The sequence below is a fragment of the Thalassophryne amazonica genome, chromosome 18 (assembly GCF_902500255.1).
Source record: "Thalassophryne amazonica chromosome 18, fThaAma1.1, whole genome shotgun sequence".
Taxonomy (NCBI): Eukaryota; Metazoa; Chordata; class Actinopteri; order Batrachoidiformes; family Batrachoididae; genus Thalassophryne; species Thalassophryne amazonica.
In genome coordinates, this window is record NC_047120.1 from 69,290,411 (window position 1) to 69,314,789 (window position 24,379).

The window sequence follows — 24,379 nt, forward strand, 5'->3', positions numbered from 1 at the left end:
GAGAACTGGGGACCGCGATCGGAGACGATGTCTGTTGGGATCCCATGCAGCCGAACGACGTGGTGAACCAGGAGGTTCGCTGTCTCCTGGGCCGTCGGGAGCTTCGGGAGGGCCACGAAGTGGGCCGCCTTGGAGAATCGGTCCACTATCGTGAGGATGGTGGTGTTGCCCTGGGACGGCGGGAGGCCCGTGACAAAATCCAGGCCGATGTGGGACCAGGGGCGATGGGGCACGGGCAGCGGCTGGAGCAGACCCAAAGCCCTGCGATGGTCAGCCTTGCCCCTGGCACAGGTGGTGCAGGCCTGGATATAATCCCAGACGTCGGCCTCTAGGGACGCCCACCAGAAGCGCTGCCGGACAACTGCCACGGTTCTTCACACCCCTGGATGACAGGAGAGCTTAGAGCCGTGACAGAAGTCCAGGACTGCAGCCCTAGCCTCTGGTGGGACGTAAAGTCTGTTCTTCGGCCCAGTTCCGGGGTCCGGGCTTCGTGCCAGGGCCTCCCGGATGGTTCTCTCTACGTCCCAGGTGAGGGTGGCCACGATAGTGGACTCCGGGATGATGGGTTCCGGTGGATCCGACAACTCCGTTTTGACTTCATCTTCATGTACCCGGGACAAGGCATCCGATCTCTGGTTCTTGGTCCCGGGACGGTAGGTGATCCGGAAGTCAAAACGGCCGAAGAACAGTGACCAGCGGGCTTGCCTGGGATTCAGCCGCTTGGCGGTCCTGATATACTCCAGGTTCCGGTGGTCAGTGAAAACCGTGAATGGCACGGACGTTCCCTCCAACAGATGTCTCCACTCTTCAAGAGCCTCTTTCACCGCAAGGAGTTCTCGATTGCTGACGTCATAATTCCGTTCGGCCGGGGTCAACCTGCGGGAAAAATAGGCACACGGGTGAAGGACCTTATCGGTCTTCCCGCTCTGGGAAAGCACAGCTCCTATCCCTGAGTCCGAGGCGTCCACTTCAACCACTAACTGGCGACTAGGATCGGGCTGCACCAGAACGGGTGCAGACGAGAAGCGCCGGTTCAACTCCTTGAACGCGGCATCGCAACGATCCGACCAGGTGAAGGGGACTTTTGGTGAGGTCAGGGCTGTCAGGGGGCTAACTACCTGACTGTAGCCCTTAATGAACCTCCTGTAGAAATTTGCAAAGCCGAGGAACTGTTGCAGCTTCCTACGGCTGGTGGGTTGGGGCCAGTCTCTCACCGCCGCAACCTTGGCCGGATCAGGAGCGACGGAGTTGGGGGAGATGATAAACCCCAGGAAGGACAAAGATGTGTGGTGGAAGTCACACTTCTCGCCCTTCACAAACAGCCGGTTCTCCAACAACCGCTGCAGGACCTGACGTACATGCCGGACATGAGTCTCAGGGTCCGGAGAAAAGATGAGTATATCGTCTAGATATACGAAGACGAATCGGTGCAGAAAATCCCGCAAGACATCATTAACCAAAGCTTGGAACGTTGCGGGGGCGTTTGTGAGGCCGAACGGCATGACCAGGTATTCAAAGTGACCTAAGGGTGTGTTAAATGCCGTCTTCCACTCGTCTCCCTTCCGGATCCGAACCAGGTGATACGCATTCCTAAGATCCAATTTGGTGAATATTCGGGCTCCATGCAGGGGCGTGAACAGTGAATCCAACAGGGGCAACGGGTATCGATTGCGAACCGTGATTTCGTTCAGTCCCCTGTAATCAATGCATGGACGAAGTCCGCCATCTTTTTTACCCACAAAAAAGAAACCTGCACCCATCGGGGAGGTGGAATTCCGGATCAACCCGGCGGCTAAAGAGTCCTGGATGTAGGTCTCCATTGATTCGCGCTCAGGTCGGGAGAGGTTGTACAGCCTGCTGGACGGGAACTCACCGCCTGGAACCAAATCAATGGCACAATCGTACGGACGGTGGGGGGGAAGGGTGAGCGCCAGATCCTTACTGAACACATCTACAAGGTCGTGGTACTCCACCGGCACCATCCCTAGATTGGGCGGGACTCTGACCTCCTCCTTAGCCTGGGAAGCGGGAGGAACCGAGGAACCTAAACATACCTGATGGCAGGTCTCGCTCCACTGAACCACTACCCCGGACGGCCAATCGATCCGGGGATTGTGTTTCAACATCCAGGGGAACCCTAAGATCACACGGGAGGTAGCAGGTGTCACAAAAAACTCGATCTCCTCCCAGTGATTTCCTGACACCACCAGAGTTACTGGTGGTGTCTTATATGTGATTGGAGGGAGTAGGGAGCCATCTAGTGCTCGCACCTGCACAGGCGAGGTAAGCGCCACCAGAGGGAGCCCTATCTCCCTGGCCCATCTGCTGTCTAACAGATTCCCTTCAGAGCCCGTGTCCACCAGTGCTGGGGCCTTCAGGGTTAAATCCTCATAAAGGATTGTAACTGGGAGTCGTGTGGCAATATGGGTGTGTCCCACGTGAATATCTCGGCCCACCCTTAGCCCAGTTTCTAGGGGCGGGCGTTGGTGTTTAACCGCTCGGGGCAGTCCCTTACCTGATGCTCTATCGAGCCACAAACAAAACACGCTCCGTGGGCCAGCCTCCTCTGTCTATCTGGTGCCCTAAATGTGGCCCTGCTCGTGTCCATAGCTTCGTCAGCAGGGGGAGCTGTAACCACACGGAGCGTAGGGGCCGTGGAGCGTGGGGAGGGCGGAACTCGGTTGGAACCGGAAGGGAGAGGGACGGCGCGTGCCCGGCCACGCCCTTCGTCTCGTTCCCGACGGCGTTCTTCTAACCGATTGTCTAATCGTATAACGAGATCAATAAGCCCATCTAAATCCCGCGGTTCGTCCTTAGCCACCAGGTGCTCCTTGAGGACCAACGACAGTCCGTTTACGAAGGCAGCGCGGAGGGCAGTGCTATTCCAGCCGGACCTCGCAGCCGCGATGCGGAAGTCGACTGCATAGGCAGCTGCGCTCCGGCGCCTCTGTCTCATTGACAGCAGCACGGCTGAAGCGGTCTCTCCTCTATTTGGGTGATCGAACACTGTTCTGAACTCCCTCACAAACCCTGAGCAAGCCGTGAATTCTGCTCCCAGAGCGCTGTAGCCCAAGCGCGTGCCTCACCGCGAAGCAGGTTTATTACATAAGCTATTTTGCTAGAATCAGTCGCGTACATGACAGGACGTTGTGCGAAGACGAGCGAACACTGCATAAGGAAGTCCGTGCACGTCTCCACACAACCTCCGTACGGCTCTGGAGGGCTTATGTATGCTTCCGGGGAAGGTGGGAGGGGTCGTTGAACGACCAGTGGAACGTCACTGTTACGCACAGGGTCGACAGGAGGGAGAGCCGCAGCAGCGCCCTGAGGGCGCGCCTCCACCTGCGCGGCGAGAGCCTCCACCCTGCGGTTAAGGAGGACGTTCTGTTCGGTCATTAAATCCAACCGAGCCGTGAAAATGGTGAGGATCCGCTGCAACTCACCGATCATTCCTCCTGCGGGCGCCTGTGCGCCCTGTTCTTCCATTGGCCGTTCAACAGCCGGTTGACTCCCCTCGGGATCCATGACGTTGGCCGAGATATCCTGTTGGGAAAGTGTAAGTACACGGACCCACAACAGGGGGCGCAAATGAACGGACAATGGAATAGGTCAAATAACAACACTTTACTGTTGCGAACGTGCACAACGAATACAACAGATTACAACAATGGACAAAATTCAATTCACAAAGGTGTCGTGTGGGCAGGCTCGAAGATAGGAGACGCCTCTCCGAAGTAGAACCGGAACCACACGGTTTCCGCCGCCACAGGACCCCGGGAATACTGGAGCCGCCAAGTCCCGAACTCCCAGGTGGCCACTGCCTCCGCGTGTCGGACCTGGTACTGCTGGCGAGGAACAAAGTACAGTTAAATGAGGGCGCGTTTGCACCCAGCAATCCGCTCGGCAGGAAAACTACCTCCACCTCTCGTTGGAAAAGGAGTCTGTTATATAACGCACAAAGTCACAAAAGATTACTGTCACACAGTGAGCTGAGAATATTACCTTCCAGGTAGAACGATATCTCGGCAAAGAGGTGGAGACGTCGTCCTGCTGATATACTCCTGCCGATCAGATGATTGGTAACAGCTGTTGCAGGTGATGCGTGACAGCTGTCACCCTGGCTGCTCCTGTGAGGCGACTGCGCCCTCTGGTGCCTGGAGCCCGCACTCCAGACAGGGCACCCTCTGGTGCTGGGCCAGCAGTACCTCCTCTTCTGGCGGCCCACACAACACAAATGCATGAATCAAAGTCTCAGCATCAGCCATAGACAGGATGGGCACGAATCTTCGCTATATTTCGCAAATGGAAGAAAGCAGTCCTCGTAATGTCTCTAATGTGGAGATCAAAGGACAACGTAGGATCAAAAATTACTCCAAGGTTCCTCACTTTATCCGTATGATGTATAACACATGAACCTAAGATAAGTGCTAGCTGATCAAATTGATGCCGATACCTCACTGGACGAAGAACCATAACTTCAGTCTTATCAGAATTTAAAAGTAGGAAGTTACTAGACATCCAATTTCTTACTGATGCAAGGCAATCTTCCAAAGATTTTATGTGAGTGAGATTACCAGCAGTTATTGGCATGTACAATTGAGTGTCATCAGCATAACAATGAAAGGAAATCCCAAAGCGCTGCAGTATATTCCCAAGAGGTGCTACATAAAGGGAAAAAAGCAGGGGGCCTAAAATGGATCCCTGAGGAACCCCAAACTTCATGTCCCTACAATCAGAGGAGATGCCATTACACAATACGCAGTAAGAGCGACTGGACAGGTATGACGTCAACCAGGCAAGAGCAGTTCCAGTAATCCCAAAGTGATTCTCCAGCCTATTGAGTAAAATATGATGATCCACAGTATCAAATGCAGCACTAAGATCCAGCAGCACCAAGACTGTGGTGGTATCTGAGTCCATTGCTCGCAAAAAAGGTCATTCACTACTTTAATAAGTGCTTTCTCTGTGTAGTGATATTTTCTAAAAGCAGACTGCAGTGGCTCAAAAAGATTATTCTCAGTGAGGTAGTCTACAAGCTGTCGCGAAACCACTTTTTCCAGGATTTTAGAACAAAATGAAAGATTAGATATCGGTCTATAATTCTTCAATACACTAGGGTCAAGATTAGATTTCTTAAGTAATGGTTTAATCACTGCAGACTTGAAACATTTAGGAACAGATCCAGACGTTAATGAGAGATTTATAATTTCCAGCACAGTCGGTCCAAGAATGGGCCACAGGTCCTTAAATAGTTTTGGTGGTATAGGATCAAGTAACCAAGTTGTACTTTTTGTAGACGTCATGAGCTTTGTCAGCGCGCCAAGCGAGATACCATCAAAATCTGTAAATCTGGGTAACACCTCAGTGGGCACATCCACCTCCATAGCAGTATGCAGTGGTTGGACCAAAGCCTGCTGAGATATGCTCAACCTAATATCCTCAATTTCCTTCTCAAAATAGTGCAAGAAATCCTGTGCTGAAAAGGGAGAGTGAATAACAGGTGGCTGTCCATGAATGAGAAATGCTACAGTTTCAAACAAAACCTTTGAGTTATGCTTGTTTTATTGATCAAATCAGAATAATAGGCACGCTTTGTAGCCAGTAGTGCATGCTTATAATCTAAGACAGCATCACGCCATGCAAAGTGTAACACCTCTCATTTGGAACTCTCCACAAACACAGAATGTAACTCTTTCTGGCCTTCTCTGTACTTCTCCAACTGTATTCTCAGAGCAAACATTGCATCTGTAGTGCTCTTTCTCGGCATGAAACCATATTGCTGCTCACAGATCTTCACCTGTTTTCTAAGCCTAGCTTCTACTACTCTTTCCCATAACTTCATGCTATGGCTGATCAGCTTTATGCCTCTGTAGTTACTGCAGCTCTGCACATCACCCTTGTTCTTGAAAATAGGAACCAGCACACTTCGTCTCCACTCCTCAGGCATCCTCTCACTTTCCAAGATTTTATTAAACAATCTGGTTAGAAACTCTACTGCCATCTCTACGAGACATTTCCATGCCTCCACTGGAATGTCATCTGGACCAACTGCCTTTCCACGCTTCATCCTCTTCATAGCAGCACTCACTTCTTCCTTACTAATCTCTTGTACTTCCTGATTTACTGTCACCACATCATCCAGCCTTTTCTCTTTTCTCATATTCTTTATTCATCAGCTCTTCAAAATATTCCCTCCACCTTCTCAGCACACACTCCTCACTTGTCAGCACATTACCATATGCATCTTTTACCACCCTAACCTGCTGCACATCCGTTCCAGCTCTGTCCCTTTGTCTGGCCAATCGGTACAAGTCCTTTTCTCCTTCCTTACTATTCAATTTCTTGTACAGCTCGCAATATGCCTTTTCCTTTACTTTTGCCACTTCTCTTTTTGCCTTACGCTGCATCTCCTTGTACTCCCATTTACTTTCTTCATCTCTACGACTATCCCAAAACTTTTTTGCCAACCTCTTTCCTCTTATCCCTTACCAAAAAAATAGTACTGATAAGTATATAAAAAGTAAACTAGAAGTATACTTGAAACATACTTGCATATACTACTTTTTGGTAAGGGATGCTTTCCTGGACCTCTTCCTTCCACCACCAAGTCTCCTTGTCTTCCTTCCACTGTCCAGATGTCATACCCAATACTGTCCTAGCTGTCTCCCTCACCACATCTGCAGTACTTTTCCAGTTGTCCAAAATTGCTTCCCCTCCAACCAGTGCTTCTCTTACCTGCTCGCTAAATTTCACACAACAGTCTTCCTCCTTCAGCTTTCACCATCTGATCCTTTGTTAAGCTCTCATTCTCTTCTTCTTCTTTACCTCTAAAGTCATCCTACAAACAACCATCCTATGCTGTCTAACGACACTCTCTCCTGCCACCACCTTACAGTCTCTGATTTCTTTTAGCTTGCATCTCCTATAAAGAATGTAGTCCACCTGTGTGCACCTTCCTCCACTCTTATATGTTACCCTGTGCTTTCTTAAAGTAGGTATTCACCACAGCCATTTCCATCCTTTTTGCAAAATCAACTACCATCTGTCCTTCCCCATTCCTATCCTTGATACCATATCTACCCATTACTTCCTCATCATCTCTGTTCCTTTCACCAACATGGCCATTGAAGTCTGCTCCTATCACCACTCTTTCATGCTTGGGCACACTCTCCACCACCTCATCTAACACACTCCAGAAATCTTCTTTCTCCTTCATCTCACAACCTACCTGTGGGGCATATGCACTGATGATATTCATCATCACCCCTTCAATTTCCAACTTCACACTCATCACCCTGTCAGATACTCGCTTAACCTCCAACACACTTTTAACATACTCTTCCTTTAAAATGACCCCAACACCATTTCTCTTCCTGTACTCACCATGGTACAACAACTTGTACCCACTGCCGATGCTCCTGCTCTTACTTCCCTTCCACTTGGACTCCTCTCTCCTCTCTCTCCTCTCCGTCATATCAGCCAGCTCTCTCCCTTTACCAGTCATACTACCAACATTCAAAGTCCCTACTCTCATTTCCACCCTTCCAGTTTTCTTCTTCTCCCACTGTTTGTGGAAACATTCTCCTCCTCTTCTTTGTCATCTTCGCCTAGCAGTAGCCCAATTTCCACCGGCACCCTGTTGGGCAACAGCACCGGTGTAGAGTCATCTGCATACAGAAGCAGTTTTCGCTACACTGCCACCTTCATATGATTTACATGTATATTAGAAATGGAAGAGGCCCGAGAATGGAACTCTGAGGTACGCCACACAATATCCTCTGAGCACTAGATCACATACCATCTTTTTACAAGCTGTGTCCAACTTATAAGATACATTCAAACCACTTTAATGATATAACAGTTAAACTAACAACATTTCTCCATAGGAGAATCCTGTGATGTATTGTATCAAATGCTTTTTGATGGTCAAGCAAAACACGCCAGTTGAGTTAAAATGACCACATTCAGATTTGATATGGCCCATTAAATGTATCAAACATGTATCTGTGGAATGGGAGGATCTAAAACCTGATTGAAATTTGTATAGCAGATTATGTTGGTCTTAAAATCTAGACAGCTGATTATGTACAATCCTTTCTAAAATTTTTGAAATGATACTAAGTACTGATATGGGCCTATAATCCCCAGTGTCTCTTAGTCTTTTCTTGTGTCAGCGTACAGCCCTGTCCATTTTCAAATCATCTGGTATGTTACTAGTCTGTAGACGTATTTATAATATGTGCAATAGGTGAGGCCGTTCGTAGTGTCTGGTAGTTTGGGGAGGATTCCTACAAGGTCCATGTGTTCATGTTTACTTCAGTACATGTAAAGTTATTGTTTTTAAATGACTAATTTCACATTCACTGACTTACCTTAGTCTTTTTCAAGTTTGGCAACACAATTCTACCCAAAGTCAAAACTAGTCAGTTGTCAATGACGGACTTGTTCCTGTTGTAAGCAGATGAATGGACCCTGAATCGAGAGGCGACTGTGACTTATTGTTTAAGAATTCCACATATCCCCAGAGATGGACACCAGTTTAGGTTGAAGAACTGAGCAGTGAATCAACTCAATAGTTTTTAAGCAGACACTCACGTGGCCGGTTCCAAAACCCTGTCATCGCTCTCAGGAGTGGGACAAGATTAACAGAAGTATTTGATGGTTCCAGTTGAGTCTTTTTTTATGCTGTCAAATGGAAAACTTCCCTGTGGGGTCATTTTCACCAAGCAGAGGTGGCGATACAATAGTGGACATGTGCAAAAAACGAGAAAGCGATGATCTTCAGTTAGAAAAAGCAATATATTTCACCCACCACATACCAATGCACTTTGAACTCAATCACACCTCTTCCCTACGTGGCTTTCCAGACTGGAGATAAAGTGTCTCGTATCTGGTGGGGATGTTTTCCCATTTCATCAAACACGCAAGTCTGTGTACGACACGCAGACACAAACACACACACTGTTGTCCTCTTTTGTCACATTTGTCATTGGTAGGCCACTCCCCGACCCACTGTGACAATTCTCCAATCTGAAAGACCCTTCAAAATCAATCCCCTCTTCTCTCCTTCCATTCCCAGCTCATTAAGACGCAGTAGCATCCAGAACCTTCGGGCGGACAGCTACACATTATGAATTTATTGTCCTTGATAGAAAGAAAATCGTGACTTTCACCTCAGTAGCGTGGCGTGAAAATGAACGTGTGCTGAAGTGGTGGCGAGCGTCGAGGATTCATAATAATAATAATTCATAATAATTTCAAAATATCATTGTCCTGATCACAGAAGCAAAGTTTCTGTTGAATAACAGCTATTTTCTATTTATTTAAGGCATAACAGGTTAGGAAAACACACTGTGTACCCAGGAACAAAACTAAAATAAAAATTTGTTACATAGTGTAATGAGGAGTGACTGATTAAAATCTGCTGCAATTTCATGCACAAATCATGGATGATTAGAAATTAGGAGCAGCTGTGGCTGTCATTAATACCTTTTCCAGGTAGAAATGGTGTAAATCAGATAAGTAAACCATTATTTTTCTGGTTGTTTCACAGTGGTCCCACATCTACACAATCCCGGGGAACCCCATGAAAAGACAAAGATGGTGAGAGACGTGTTTGAGGAGTGGACCGAACTGGGTAAATGAGACACGGACTGTTTCTGGAGGAAATCAGATGAGTAAACTTATTTTAACAGCAGTCATGATGTAAAACTCCAACACAGTCACAAGGTCACACAACCCAGCAGAAAGCGTTTTGTATGAAGGTGAAGCAGAAGCTTCTTCTTTCTCTCTGTGTCACTCGTATGTGTGGTCACAGTTGCACACAGCTTGAAATGAGCTGCTTTCGTTCTTGAGGCTTCCATGTGGTTGGCCAACAAGGCGGCTGCTGTTTTGCGTGTGTGTGCGCGTGTACGGTACAGGCGGTTAAAGCTGGCTGACTGCAGCAGCTCCTCCTTTTCAAACTCTGCTCCTCCCCGACTCACCGTACACAAAGTGCATGTGACGTTAAAACACTGAGATGATGACTTGAAGCTGCAGTCACATTTACAGTTTGCCGTCACTGTGGAGCTGGTGTGTGAAACATCTTCACGTGTGCACACACACACACACACACACACACACACAGAGCGGTGGCAGAGGTCCAGCTGTATAATAAGCAGCAGTAATGAGAGCTGGGCAGGCGGCGGCCGTGTGGCTTGTCTCTGGGATGCAGAGGTTTTAAAGCGGCTGCGCTCTGGAGGAAGCTTGTTGGTGCCGTCGGCACACAAATGCTGTTTCCGACATGTGGGTGAAGATTTATCTGTCCGACGGGGAGCCAGGAAGGTCAGCGTGGACATGTTAAAGCTCCACACTTAAAGGATGAAGTGAATGGATTCGCAGGCAGAGGATGCAGGTGTTTGGTGCACGTGTGTGACGGGGGATTGGCTGGATGGCTAACTGTTTATTTATTTATTTATTTTTTTTAAGTACTGACTGGCACATCGTCGTTAGGTTCCTGTTTTGTTATTCAGGAAAAACTCGCTGTACTATCATTTGAGCAGCGTTTTGTCTCTTCTCCTCCTCCAAAGTCCTTTGTCTGATTTGAACCACACTTGGTATGTGGATGAAGGTCAAACCCAGAACCACCTGTAAAGGGTTCATGGTGGCAAAGATCTGGGTTGTTGGGTCAAAGGCCAAACTTTTTGATTTTTCACTCTGGTGTCCAACAACTTGGCAAACACATGTAAGATGATTTTGGAGTTGTCCAGATGAGGTCAGATTTGCCAGAGGTATTGATTGACCTTTGGCAAATTTGACCTCATCTGGAGTCAAAGTCATTGGGGTCAAAGGTAAAAATCAAAGCACCTACAGCTGCCCCCCCATGCATATGAAGATAGTTTCTGGAACTGCTGAGGCAAGATCAAATTTATGAAAGGACAATCAAGGTCATTGGGGTTAAAGGTAAAAAAATAAAGCTGTTTTTTTTCCCCTCCCACTTCAGTCTACACCATACTTGGTGCACATATACAGGAATGTTATGGAATTTTTGAAGCAGGTGCATTTGCCAAAGGTCAATTGTTGGAGTCCTTGGGGTCAAAGGCTAAAATTAACCCCCTCCCACCCGCCTCATTTTGGCTTGTCAGTATCTCACAAATAAAAAGTGAAATTTCCCATCAATGGGATATACAGGTTTAGAAGGGGTTAAACACCCCCAACCCCATCCACACTCCAATTTGACCCACATTTGGCAAACACATATACATGAAGGCAGTTTCAGGAATTGCCAAGGCAAGATCAATCTGATCAATGTCACTGAAGTTAAAGGTCAAAATTCAAGGTGTGTTTTCCCTCCTCCCAAACTGATTTGGCAGACATATACACAAGGGTTACGGAATGTTCCAGGTGAGGAAAATTTGCCAAAGGTCAATCACCGAGGGTCAAGTCATGTCTGCCCATCTGTTTGTTGGCTGACTCCATACCCTCACGTGCACCACTAGCTTAGCTTATGGCAAGCTAAAAGTGGACGCTCTCGTTTTGGCCAAACAACTACCCAGTTTCTGGGTATTCTGTGTCAGTACGCGCCCACGGCCAACGTGTTTGATGAATTCCTGCACAAAAAGTAGTTCCCAAACAATGCTGTATTTGCCATGACGGTGCATTTTCATGGGCAACAAAAACATAAGGAGTATCTTTGGCACAAGAACTTGTGTATCTTGTGTATTTTTACGCCTAAATAATCGTAAGTCAATACTCACACTCATCCAGCAGCATCTTCTCATGTCAGCAAATTCAGCACTGGGTCAGGTTTGAAAGTAGTCCGGCGACTTATCCCACAATGTCGCTCCAACAAGAGCGGCACGCTGAGTAGGGTGGGCTGACTCCAACCACATCCTTCTACTGATTTCTGCCAAACTTGGTCTGTCAATGAAGGCTGACCCCAAAAGTGTCCTTTCTAAAGAAGTTGTTTTGGCAAAGGTCAAGGAATTTGATTTTTAAAACTGATTTGGACCACATAGGGCACAAACTTAAGTCGATTCCAGGATTGCCCTGGCAAGGTCAACCGGAGGTCAATCAGTTAGGTGAACTTCAAGGTCATTGGGGTCAAATGCCAGCTTTTACTTTTGCCGAGTTTGGTAAATCAGAGTGCACATGGCTGCACGCGTTTTCATATCTGAAGGGTGTGTCAAAGCTGCTGGAACTCTTATTCTGACATCATGACTTCTAATTGTCGACAGCAGCTGACCTTTAAACTCAAAGCTCATCTGAAATTCTACTTCGGGGCTTCGCAGCTGCGACACATTTGGATAGTGGCTTTGGCGTTTTTACTGCTGTAGTTCTGTTCCGACACCTTAAATACATCTGTAATTCTCATGTCTGTTCCAGTCACACAAAAGTGCGACCTGAGACCTTTTTCTTCAGCAAGAAAGAGGAAACAGCTATTCTGAGCCCCACCTGAAAACTATATTCCATCATTTTATTCTGTGCTTTAAGGAAACATCAGAAAGGAAACCAAGCAACACTTCTCAAAAAATAAAACAGGCAAATCTTTGCCCGTGGTGTGAAGCAAATAAATCAACTTCATCTGCAGAGAGCTGCTGGGTGAAAGCGCATGACTCAGAAATGCAGTTATTGTTTACTTTCACCAAAGGCGAGCGCCCGTTCAGGTGCTGACTTTCAAGGTCTTCTCAGTGTTGTGGCTGCGGGGCACGCTGTGTTTGCACCCTGACCCAAAAGACGGTCTGAGTGGATACAAACCAAAATAGCTGCACAAGTGCTCGGATCATATTATGCTGTCTGTACTTTTTGTTTTTTAAATCTTCAGGAACTTTTTTTCTGAATCTGTCATTTTAAAAACAGAGAGACGCTTCCTGTGTGGTGATGATGATCCCATGTTGTGTCAAAGTGACATAAGACAACGTGGATCAAAGTAAACATTCATCTTTACTTTGCGTAAAGATGAATCATTCATTTCATGATTGTCGAGGTCATGATTCAATCTCTTATAACAAATGAAAACCACAAAATAATTTGTTTATTTTTCCAGTCACAGTTATTTTGCACAGAATTTAAAATATGTTTTGAAATAACGGCAAACGACATGCATCAGAGAGTCGACGCACCCTGTGCACCCTGGATGCTCTGCACGCCCTGTGCACCCTGCACGCCCTGTATATCTCTGCACACTGTGCACGCCCTGTGCACCCTGCACACTATGCATGCCCAGCATGCACTGTATGTTCACATAAGGCTGCATTATGGGTTATGTCATTGTCAGTAATGCGCGCAGTGAGCTTCACGACACACACAGAAGGTAGAGGGAGGTTTTTTTGTATGTGTATATGATGTCATACTATGACTTCCACAGCTGTTTGTAATTTTTCATAATCCATTCTGCTTCCACTAACCATCCAGCAGCTGTCAGAATCATCTATGGGATATTACATAAGCAAAACAATGTTCCTTTGTTTGATTGACCTGCTGCATCAAAGTCAACCTCCATATAAACACTACATCCTAATTCTAGACTCTTTTAATGTGTTTTTGAGTTGCTGAGGATGAAATAACAGCCTCACTCACTCACTCCTCTACATTGTTGCTCTCCAGTTTAGAGATGATCTGACCTTCTTGGGCTCTTTACCCATTTGCTTCTTGAGGCACTACACCTCATTAAAGGCTTTTTTTTTTTTTTTTTAGGAAACATCCTCAGTGACAACAGTTTTAACTCTGCGCTCTCCTCCTCAGCAGACTCCCTCCCTGCTTGGTCCAAATGCGTTTCCTATGAGGGTGAGAGTGCTCCCTCTCCACAGTGCCACAGAGGCTGTTAGGCCACAAAGCAGAGCACCCAGTTTAAATACATGCATTAACCACGCTCATGCTCACGCCGCTGCCGCCTTTCATGTCCAAACCCATCAGGACCACCGCCGCCCCTGATGAGGGCAGCTTGGCTGAGCCAGACTGAGCTGAGCCGGCCTGACTTGTGTTCTCCTGCAGTGAACACTGATTATGTGCAAGCAGGCAAAACACTTCCAGTCAGGCACAACAGACAGACAGAAGAAGTGATGGCCGACCTTTAAAAATGCATCCAAAGTCAAACTGCATGCAGCCGTGTATTGACCGCAGAGCGTTCGCCGCTCGCATGAGAGGTTGCAGAAAGCAGCGCTGCAGCTGATTGCTGATTAATCTGTCAACTCACTCATTAGAGTGCACGCGTGCCTTTTCCAATCACCAGAATGCTGCATCTTGCACTTCAAACAAGCAAACAAAAAAAGCATGATCTGTCCCTGAGAATCTCCACCAGGTGGAAAAGCACTTGTAGAGGAAAGAGGCTTAATGGGGCCATATTATGCCAAATTATTTTTGTTTAATATTTACAATTTATTTTCAGCTAAATATGGTTGTGATTTCATATTAAACATCCCAAAAGTCCCATAATTCTATGTTGAGTGTGCAGATTTATTCCCTCTATGAGCAGATTTTAGGTCTGAAATGGCTTTTCATAGACTTCTGTGACATATGTCACACAAGTGCATATCTGGACTCCTGCTGCCTTTCTGACACACGCCCACATTAGTGCAGCAGATAGGCAAAATGATTGTACATTTTGTGACTAAAACATGAAATTTGGCACACATTCTAAATTAAGTAATATTCATTTTCAGATGTGGAGGTATCCTGGAGTTGACCTCTAATAACCTACAAGGGTCAATGAAGAATCACAGAGGGGTCAAAATATAAAAATGTTCCAATCATATTGAAAGGTATGCCATATTATTTGTCTGATTTTAATGATAACAAAAGGTATAGTTTAGAATATCCTTGACTAAATGTTGTGGAGTTATAGTTTAAAAACAGCAAAAATGGTGAGAAAGGTCAATTTCAGTTTGTACAGGGGTCAAAAGTTAAAGTTGCACCAATTTTGGTAAACAGTGGCATAAATTATTGGTTAAGTTAATAGGATTAATAAATGGAATAGTTTTGTCTGTGTTGAATGTTTGGTCTCCAGGGTAAAGGTCAAACAAGGTCAACATCCATTGGATTCTATGACATGTGACATATGTTATCCTGTACAATGATAACTAAACATGATCGATGCAACTATTCCTTTTTAAAACCCTATTAACTCAACCAATAATTTACATCACTTTTTACAAAAAATGGAGCAACTTTATCTTTTGACCCCTGTACAAACTGAAATTGACCTTTGTCATCTTTTTTGCTTTGTTTAACACCATAAATTCATAACATTCAGATGTCGATAGTCTAAACTATACCTTTTGGAATCTATGTGATCAGACAAATAATATGGTATAACTTTCAATATGATTGGAACATTTTAAAATTTTGACCTCTGTGTAATTCTTCATTGACCCCTGTAGGTCATCAAAGGTCAGCTCCAGGATGCCTCCACATCTGAAAATGAATAGTACTTAATTTAGAATATGTGTGCCAAATTTGGTGCTTTAGTCACAAAATGAACAATTGTGGTGGAAACCTTAGCTAAGCTGCAACACTACGTGGTCTGTATTTGAGAGGGCATGGTGAGTAGCACCTCCTTCCCATTTAAAGCAACAGACACAGAAACAGTTCATTTCTCAGGGATCTGATCTTCTTCTTTTTTTTAAATGGGACCAGATTGTGTGATATTTTTGCATTCAAACTTTAATATCTATTTTAAAAACACCTGATGGCCGATATCAGCTTCCTACAAATGTGCATAATACCACTTCTTGAATTGACATAACACATGGAAGCATTTCCATATTAAAAAAAAATGAATTTTGGTGCAGATATCTCCTTTATTTTATTATTTTTCACCATAGTTTAAAGTTTAATAGTCCGTGTTTAGATTTTTCTGCATACGTGTTTCCTTGTTTCTGTCACTGCGGCTCCTTTATATTCCTCACGTGGTTTTTATCGTCCCTGAGTGATTTTGCTGAGGAGCCGGCGGCGCCCTCCTCCTGTCCGTGGATTTCCAGTGGCTGCGTGTTTTCTGAGCTGTGCGGTTATCAGTCACGCTGCGTGCACTGATTGTTTGCCTGGATGTGACTGAGAGGTCATCACTTCCATCGTGTCAGAGGCAGCAGCGAGGCCGCGTTCACCTCACCCACCCGTAATTATCTCCACAAGCAGGGCCCTGTTTTTGTCGCTTGCTTGCGCAGAAATCTGATGATTACTGCAAGCGAACATGCACATTAAAGGGCTGAACAGGCGAGCGCACTGGGTGCACCGTGTGCTCAGAGGTGCATATAAATGCAGATTTCTGTAGTAAATAGTGTTCAGGCTGATGTCTGATCCACTTCAAGTGCAGAATGCTTTGAACCGCACTTTTCCCCCGTGCCCAACCTCTGGATGGAGGCCCGTGAAAGCGGTCAGAATGTGATTTACTCCAAAACTGTCAAATTTTTGTAACATTAATCACCTTTTTCTTGAATGATAATGCATTATTTTATTCTTTGTTGGTATTAATGTAATTCAGATTAAACTGTGAGGTTCTGCACTGGGGTGGGGGGGTCAATATTTCTGGAGATGTACTTAACTCTCACAAGCTGTCAAGTTTGTGACCCACTGAACTGGTGCATACTAGTCGTGCATATGGCAAGACTATAACAAAGAGGTATTTAATTAGTCAATTGGTTGATTAATTAGTTATATGTTGTTCTAATTAATTGATTGGTTCCCTTCTGTAATGTCATAAACCAGCACCACATCAGCTGCAAACCCTTTCAGTCGAACCAGTCAGACCTGGGTTATCTCACATTTAGGCCACATTCAATCAGGTTTAAACGAGTTAAATTGGAAGTTTGGAACCATTTTAATATAACTGAAAAAACAGATAATATCTGATTTAAATTGGCTTTTCATTATCTTAAAAGAACTTTATTGTGCAACCAACATTTTACTCTTTAGTATTGTGTTCAACATCCACAAAGTCCTGTTATTCGTCGTGTCCCCTGCAAACAGAAGTTTGGACAGTACCTAGCAATGATCCTGTCCGTCTGTCCAGGAGTCTGGTAACCACTAATCCTCCTAAACCTGAGGATGTGTTTTAATGAAACTTCACGCGATGGTAGTACACCGTATGAAGATGTGTATGACGGAAAATAATTCTGGTCTGAACGATTCAAGGGGACTTCATTAGAATTTGTAAGAATTTGAAGAATTTGAAAGTGTAAACATGCCCCCTAACTTTGTTACCCGAACAAGCTAATCTAACAGACTAGCCTTGTTTCAGACATTTTATTTTATCAAATTTTGCAGAACTGTGTGGATATTAAAAAAGGATGTTCACCGTATTTGCTCAGTAATCATGGATCAACTGGACCTAACATCATCACGCTGCCGATAGCTGCTAAATGAGCTAATGTTCTTAGCTTACAAGATTAAATAACAAGAAAAATTTCACTTGACGGAAATACTGGAGTACAGACTTCTTAGACTATCTGCTCAGACACTGAACCACACAGCAGGCCATATTATGACAAATAATAAATTGTGTTATTGTATGAAATTTTATTACAATAAATTGTAATAAAATGCTTGGAAAGGACCTACATGGTCCTCCAAAACAGATAGCAGCCACAGCTAGTACACAACACCAATCGCTCAGAGTGGCCACGTCCCATAATGAGGCATAACTCTATAATTTAAAATGTCAAACTGTTGTCATGGAGGGGGAAACTAGCTACAGACACCAAAAGCATTTTTCTTTTTTAAAACAGGCTGTAAATATGTCCTCTAAAATCGGACATTTTAACATGGGCTTCTGTGGGAATCTGCTTGCTTTTAGAGCCAGCCTCAAGTGGCCAATCAAGGAACCGCAACTTCTTCTTCCGTGTGTGCCTCATTTTTCAATGGCTGGAGATTGGAGCTTGTTTGTAACGCACTCCCATAGTTTGTAGGACCAAGACGGAAAATTACACTCATGTGTATAAGTGGGTGTGGCCACCAGCAGCTCCTCTACATTTAAAGCAGCAGTGACAGAAATGGATCATTTCTTAAATGCCTGACTTTTCTATGATGCGCCACCTCAGTTTCTAATATTTGTGGCTTCAGACTTCTATTCTGTTTTTGAGACACATGGTAAGTTATATACAGGTGATGAAATGAAGTGTAATATGAGCCTGTAAAGCACATCAAACCCAGCTCTAATGATTTCTTATTTATAAACGCTTTCTGACATCTCGCCATGAGTGATGAAATGTCTCAAAGACCAACAAGTTCAGTTGCTGTTCAGTAAGCTTGTTGGTGTCTTTTACCTGAATGACTGGGAACCTCTGACACATTTTCTATGTAGTTTAGTCAGATTAGAACCAATTTATGATTTTAATAATAGTGTAGAACCATTTAAGGCCACTAAAACAAGCTAATGTCGGTCTTAAAGCCCATCTGATACACAAACCACAGCATCATTGACATAAGACTGTTTAAATCCAGTTAGAACCATTTTATGTCAGATTAAAACTAGTTCAAGATGTTTAAATACTGATTACAGCAACCTTTACACCAGTGACATTTAGATCATGTCTATTTTAAACAAAGTTTAAAACATGTTCAAAGTCATTTAAATCAATTAACCTTCATGTGAAACCAATAAAAGTACTACAATTTAGTGAAACACAAAATAATCAAATCCTTACATGTGAGAAGCTAAAACAAGTCTGAATAAATATTTAAATGACTAAAAATATGATCCCTCCATTTTCTGAACTTACTTATTGAAACTAAGGATCATGGTGGGGCTGAAGCCTATCCCAGCGGTCATTGGGGCAAGAGGTGGGGTTTGCCCTATCACAGGCCCGACACACAAACACATCTGCAGACCTACTGACAATTTAAATTTTCCAATTCACTGAACCTGCGTGTTTTTTGGAGGAGGGAGAAAGTCGGAGCAGCTGGAGAGAGCCCACGCAAAGATGGAGAAAACATGCAAACTCCATACAGAAAAGGACAGGGAGGGAAGCGATCCCGCAACTTTCTTGCTGCAAGGCAACAGTTCTAACCACTAAGCCACTGTGCCGCCCTCGATAATGTGATACTGATAATAACCAATGAAAATATTTCAGTTACAGTGCAGAAAAGGTGTGACTCTTACCGTGGTTGGACTTGGAGGTGTGAACAGGTGTGTAGTGGTTCTTGGACGAGGTTCTGATGGGTGTGTTGTCTTTGGGCGAACCGTTCATCGCTGCAAAGTTCTCACAGTCGTACTGTGATATTGGTATTGGCCCCTGCTGCCTCAGAATGTCTGCGAGGGCCCTGAAAATGAGAACCACAAGAAGAGAACCCACACAAGGGATGAAGCATTGCTTTCTGCAATTCTGCAAAGATCTCAGTGCAGCTCCAACATTAGAATGAAGTGATGAGAGCAGGTTTATGTTCTCATCGTTAACACATAAGACAAAGCTCTTTGTTTTTATGAAATCATGATGAATGTTCATTTGTGAGAGAAACAACATGTGTGCAGTCCAACTGGCTTGAAATTGAAATGTTCTTCAGACCGCACCAGGTGCATATGGAAGGATGCAGCCCTCGGGGGGGGGGGGGCAGCCGTGATGAAAGAAAGCTAAAATAAAAACTGAAAAACTGTTTTCTTTTGCTTGCATGGCTTTTCAAAGGGAAATCAAATTACTTTTGCACTGCTGCAACAGCTCAAAACTTTTGTATGACAAATGTGCCAACAATGTAACCTTTGCTTTTAACTTAATATTTCATCTGTACCCCCACGCCCCAACTATTCCCTTATTGAATGTGCACCAGTACATGTATTTCACACGTCCTTGATCACATTAACACCGCTCGTTATTCACAGGGTGCTCACGCGCTGAATAATGCATCCAAAAAAAAAAAAAAAAAAAACAACCTTTCTGATGGAGGCGCGGCCTGCGACATGTGGTCCACTCACATGTGATAACCCTCACAGGGTGAATCCCCCCGGGAGGACGCCAGGCCCAGATGAGGAAGGAGGTGAAATGGAATCCATTCGCCATGATATCGCATCGCTGTTAAACGTTCATGTCAGACAGCCAGGCAGGATGAGGTGGATGTGCAGGAACTGGGAGGTGAAGAATCGAGGCTCCGTCCTGATCGCGTTTGACAGTTTTGCCTCGATTAGGCTCCTGCATGATCAAAATATCTGGCTTCCAGTATGAGTGATGACAGTTTGGGGAAGGGAAAAAAAAATCTCCATTTTAATGGCTTAATTAATTGGGGTGTGGGGGTGTGGAAGGCAGATTGATCTCAGAGTGGTGCAAAAAACATCAAGCAGAAATGTCAGGCATTAATTTTGCTAACTCCCACATATAACAGATGCACACACATCAGCCTTCCACAACCCCTTTAATAGTTCCTTTTCAACGCCTCCGTAATTATTTTAGTCTTTCATTCCAGCACACTTTGGTGCTTTAACATCTGCTGCAAATCTATTTGAGAGGTGATCATCACTTTGGCTTCAGATAATACTCTGTTCATTCATTTTAACACACTGAAATCTTGATTTTTCTGGTTCTCCCCACCGTGGAGGTTGTGCTTTTTAATGCATATGTAAGTGCAAAAATGCAAGCACCATTTTTTTTTTCTTATATGATCATAGCATATATGTATGGTGCAACTCTCCCCCCCCCCCCCCCCCCACTCACACACACGGTAGTTTTCATAAAGCGGTGAAAATATTTGTTGTTGTACCAGTGAGAAGACAGTGATCCAGATGGTCATTAATGCATATATCTTGAGAGGGTGTGATTGTTGCATGACTAATAGCCCCACAATACACATTGGTCCTCATTTTGATACACAGCTTGTAGATTTTTGGCTCTTTTACAGCAAGTAAGTGAGGCTGTTGTTCAGGGTGGTTAAACTGGTGGCTCAGGGACCAGATAAGGCCAGCAGCATGCTTTACTGTCAATCATTAAATAGAGCCTTCCTGAAAATATCCATCTGTACACAAAACTAGAAAAGTAACTGCAACATACCTGAGTAGTTTACAGTGATAGAATATGATGCAATGAGTGACTGCAGCCAGCCTTTGCAGAGAGTGGGTGTGGCTACCGTCCAAATCACATTTTTACCCTGTGCATGTGTCTTGTAATCAGTTCTGTGTGCTTGTAGGGTCTATGAACAAGACAACTAACAAAGCAAACAAAAAATGGCTGGAAAGATTTCAACAAAAATTTGTGGGCAGATGTCTCAGGGTGGTTAACTTTTGGAAAGGATCTGCCAAAGGTCAAGGTGACATCAACAAACATCTTTTCTGTTGTGTCTCCACAGCCAATAGGGCTGGAGACATTAGATAAGTTAATATTGATCAGCAAAATCTTTGTGATATCTATTGGACATGATTATATCCCACTGCACAGAGTGCGCAGGGTTTGCGTCAGCCCTCTGATGCCCTTTTTTGGCCTGATTATATTATGTATTTGCCAATAGGAATGCAGTCTATTTGTGTGTGTGTGTGTTCCTGCATAGTGCTGTTGCATGCTTTGTTTCACATGATTTGAACATAGTTGTAGAACTACAACAAGAAAATTCAATGTGTTTTGTAGCTTTCTAACACATTCTCAGTTCCAAAAATGCATTGGTCAACATGAACTATTCAGAAAAATGCTTGTTGACCAATACTGAGACTTTAAACTGTATTTTAATTAATGTGTTTTTTTCAGAGATCTTTGTATCTTTGTTGATTCAGTGAGTGGAAAAACCTTCAATAATTTCACGTCATTCCTGTGTGATTTTTTTTTTTTCTTACCTGTGGATGTTCATTTCCTGAGGCGGCTCTGTGGCTTTGTCATACGCCACTTTGGCCGACACCCCCAGCACTATGATGAAGGCTATGATCCCACACGTGATGTAGACCGCCGTGTTCGTCTGATCCATGCTCGGGTCGTACGTCTCACCGGTCGGGACGGGCGACGGGGCAGCCGTCTGCACCCAGCCCGGTTCTTGGTAGTTCGTGCACGCCTTCTGATCGAGCCTGTCCTTCTTGTACTCGCAGCAGAAGCGAAGGTAGCACGTCCCGCAGCAGTAGCGGTGGTCCGTGTTGTTGCACTCGAACATTTTGTCGTACTGGCCGCTCACGTCGTAGTAGCCCAGGCAGATGTCGTGGTTGCTGGGGGCGGGCGGCTGCGGGGTTTTCTGCGGGAGCGCCGTGGGGGCGGCGGTGGCTTTGGGGAGCTTCTTGGGCGACACGGCTTTGGGTTTCTTTCCGCCCGTCGCGGCGTTCAGCACGCTCAGCGGGTCCAGATACACGAGCAGCAGCAGAACGTGCCGTATCCCCATGGTGCGATGAACTCGGCGAGTCGTCGATTGTGGCAGGAAACCGGTTCAGTCTTGAGCAAGTTTGGTCAGCGCGTCTCGCCCTGCTGCCTCAGTCTGCCGCGCCGCCGACATGCTGATTCAAACTACGGGCGGCGGGTCGTTAACGGCATGTCGTTCTTATTAAAAGGCTGCAGAGACGCCGCTTGGGTCGCGGCGGCGGGACAGCGGCATGTCCGGAGCGGGAGCGGAGCAGAAGGAAGCCGGGTCGGCGCGCTCTGCTCCGGGCGGCGCCGTGCGGACGTCCCTGCGCGGCGCTGTCCGAGGTGCTGAACGCTGGAGTCAAACTTAGAGTGGAGACACACAGAACAGCCGGATGGTCTCATTAGGCATGATCCTCACGTCACGAGGCACGTCACTGGAATAATTAATGCGCGACACGTCCAGATAACTTCACAGATTTCCATAAAAAAATATTTTTCTTTTTCAAATAGCTGCAAAACACGACGTCCAAACACAAAATCTTTATTAAAAATGATATTAAGAATCAGAATAAAACACCGCATTCACTCAAGTGAACACGGGACAATTTCGAGTTAGTATTTTAAATCTAATAAACTATAATTTAAGATTTTCATGCCTTCTAGCCTCACTGACTTATTGAAAGGATGGGAGCCGTGAAAAAAAGCCTCCTACCTCTGTTAGGGTCCCCGCTGGGGAGCTGCTTTCTGTCTGTGGTTCCGACAGTGAGGAGAATATGAGAACTCTCTCTCTCTCTCTCTCTCTCTCTCTCTCTCTCTCTCTCTCTCTCTCTCTCTCCTCCTCTCTCTCTCTCTCTCTCTCTCCCTCACCCTCGCCATCTCTCTCTCTCTCTCTCTCCCCCGCCATCTCTCTCTCTCTCTCTCTCTCTTACATCACTTCAGTGCTGGCGTCAGTCCTTAGCCAAGTATTTGGTAAATTGCACACCATGTCCTCCTGCTCCTCCTCCTCATCCTCCTCCTGGTTATTGGCGTTAACGCCTCTAAATTAAAAGGCTGCACAGTCCGCGTGTCCCCGCAGTTCGCGTGTCCGCACGGCTCCTTCACTCCAACGCCGAATGTTTCTTTGCATTCGCTCAGCAAACATCTTCTAACAACTTCTCGACCATTTGTTCACTGACTGTTATCATTTTCAGCTCCACGCCTACAAGAGCATCATATATTGTTCCGGATGGAACAGCAATTGGTCAAGTGCGCTCAGTAAATCAGTGGCGGATCTGGGGGGGGGTTGGAGGCAGCATTTTAAAAATCTATCTTTTTCCTACATTCCAAGGCAATCTATAGGAAGCTAGACACTGACTCTATAGAGTACAGCAGATAACTGTAAGAATCGTTCAAATCCGGTTACAAGCACCAAAATGTGACTGTGTATACCTTTTGGTACATATTGTAGAAAAATAACGTTAGCCATTTGAATTTTCAATAGGGGGGCAAGTGGGGTCAATCAAAGAACTGCATACGGGTCAAAAAATGTTCCAGTCATATTGAAAACTATAGCACATTATGTGTCTGCTCACAAAGATTCCAAAAAGGTATGGTTTGGACTATCTATAACTGAATGTTCTGGAGTTATGGGGTAAAAACAGCAAGAATGGTGACAAAGGTCACTTTCAGTTTGTACAGGGGTCAAAAGTTAAAGTTGCTCCAGTTTTGGTAAAACGTGGTGCAAATTACTGGTTGAACTAATAGGATTAACAAATGGAATAGTTCTGACTGTGTTGAACGTTTGATCTCCAAAGTAAAGGTCAATGTCAACATCCATTGGATTCTGACATGTGATATATGTTACCCCGTAACATGATAACTAAGTATGACACATGGTGCAAACTATTCCTTTTTAAAATCCTACTAACTTAGCCAATAATTTGCATCATGATTTACCATAATTGGAGTAACTTTAACTTTGACCCCTGTACAAACTGAAAGTGACCTTTATCGCCATGCTTGTTGTTTTTACCCCATAACTCCAGAACATTCAGTCACAGATAGTCCAACTATACCTTTTTGGAATCTTTGTGATCAGACACATAATGTGGTATAGCTTTCAATATGATTGGAACATTTCTGAGCCCTATGCAGTTCTTCAATTGACCCCTACTTCACTGAAAAAAATGTTA

At 45.0% G+C, this 24,379-nt stretch overlaps 1 protein-coding gene across 1 annotated transcript in view; it reads right to left on the reverse strand.

Moving 5' to 3' along the window:
* Positions 1 to 22,392, reverse strand: part of LOC117530869 (protein shisa-6) — a 184,729-nt gene extending 162,337 nt beyond the window's left edge. The window contains 2 exon segments of the mRNA XM_034193817.1: positions 19,073 to 19,233; positions 21,719 to 22,392. Coding sequence (XP_034049708.1) covers positions 19,073 to 19,233; positions 21,719 to 22,248 — 691 coding nt within the window. The 5' untranslated portion in view covers positions 22,249 to 22,392.
* Positions 22,393 to 24,379: the final 1,987 nt, after the last annotated feature.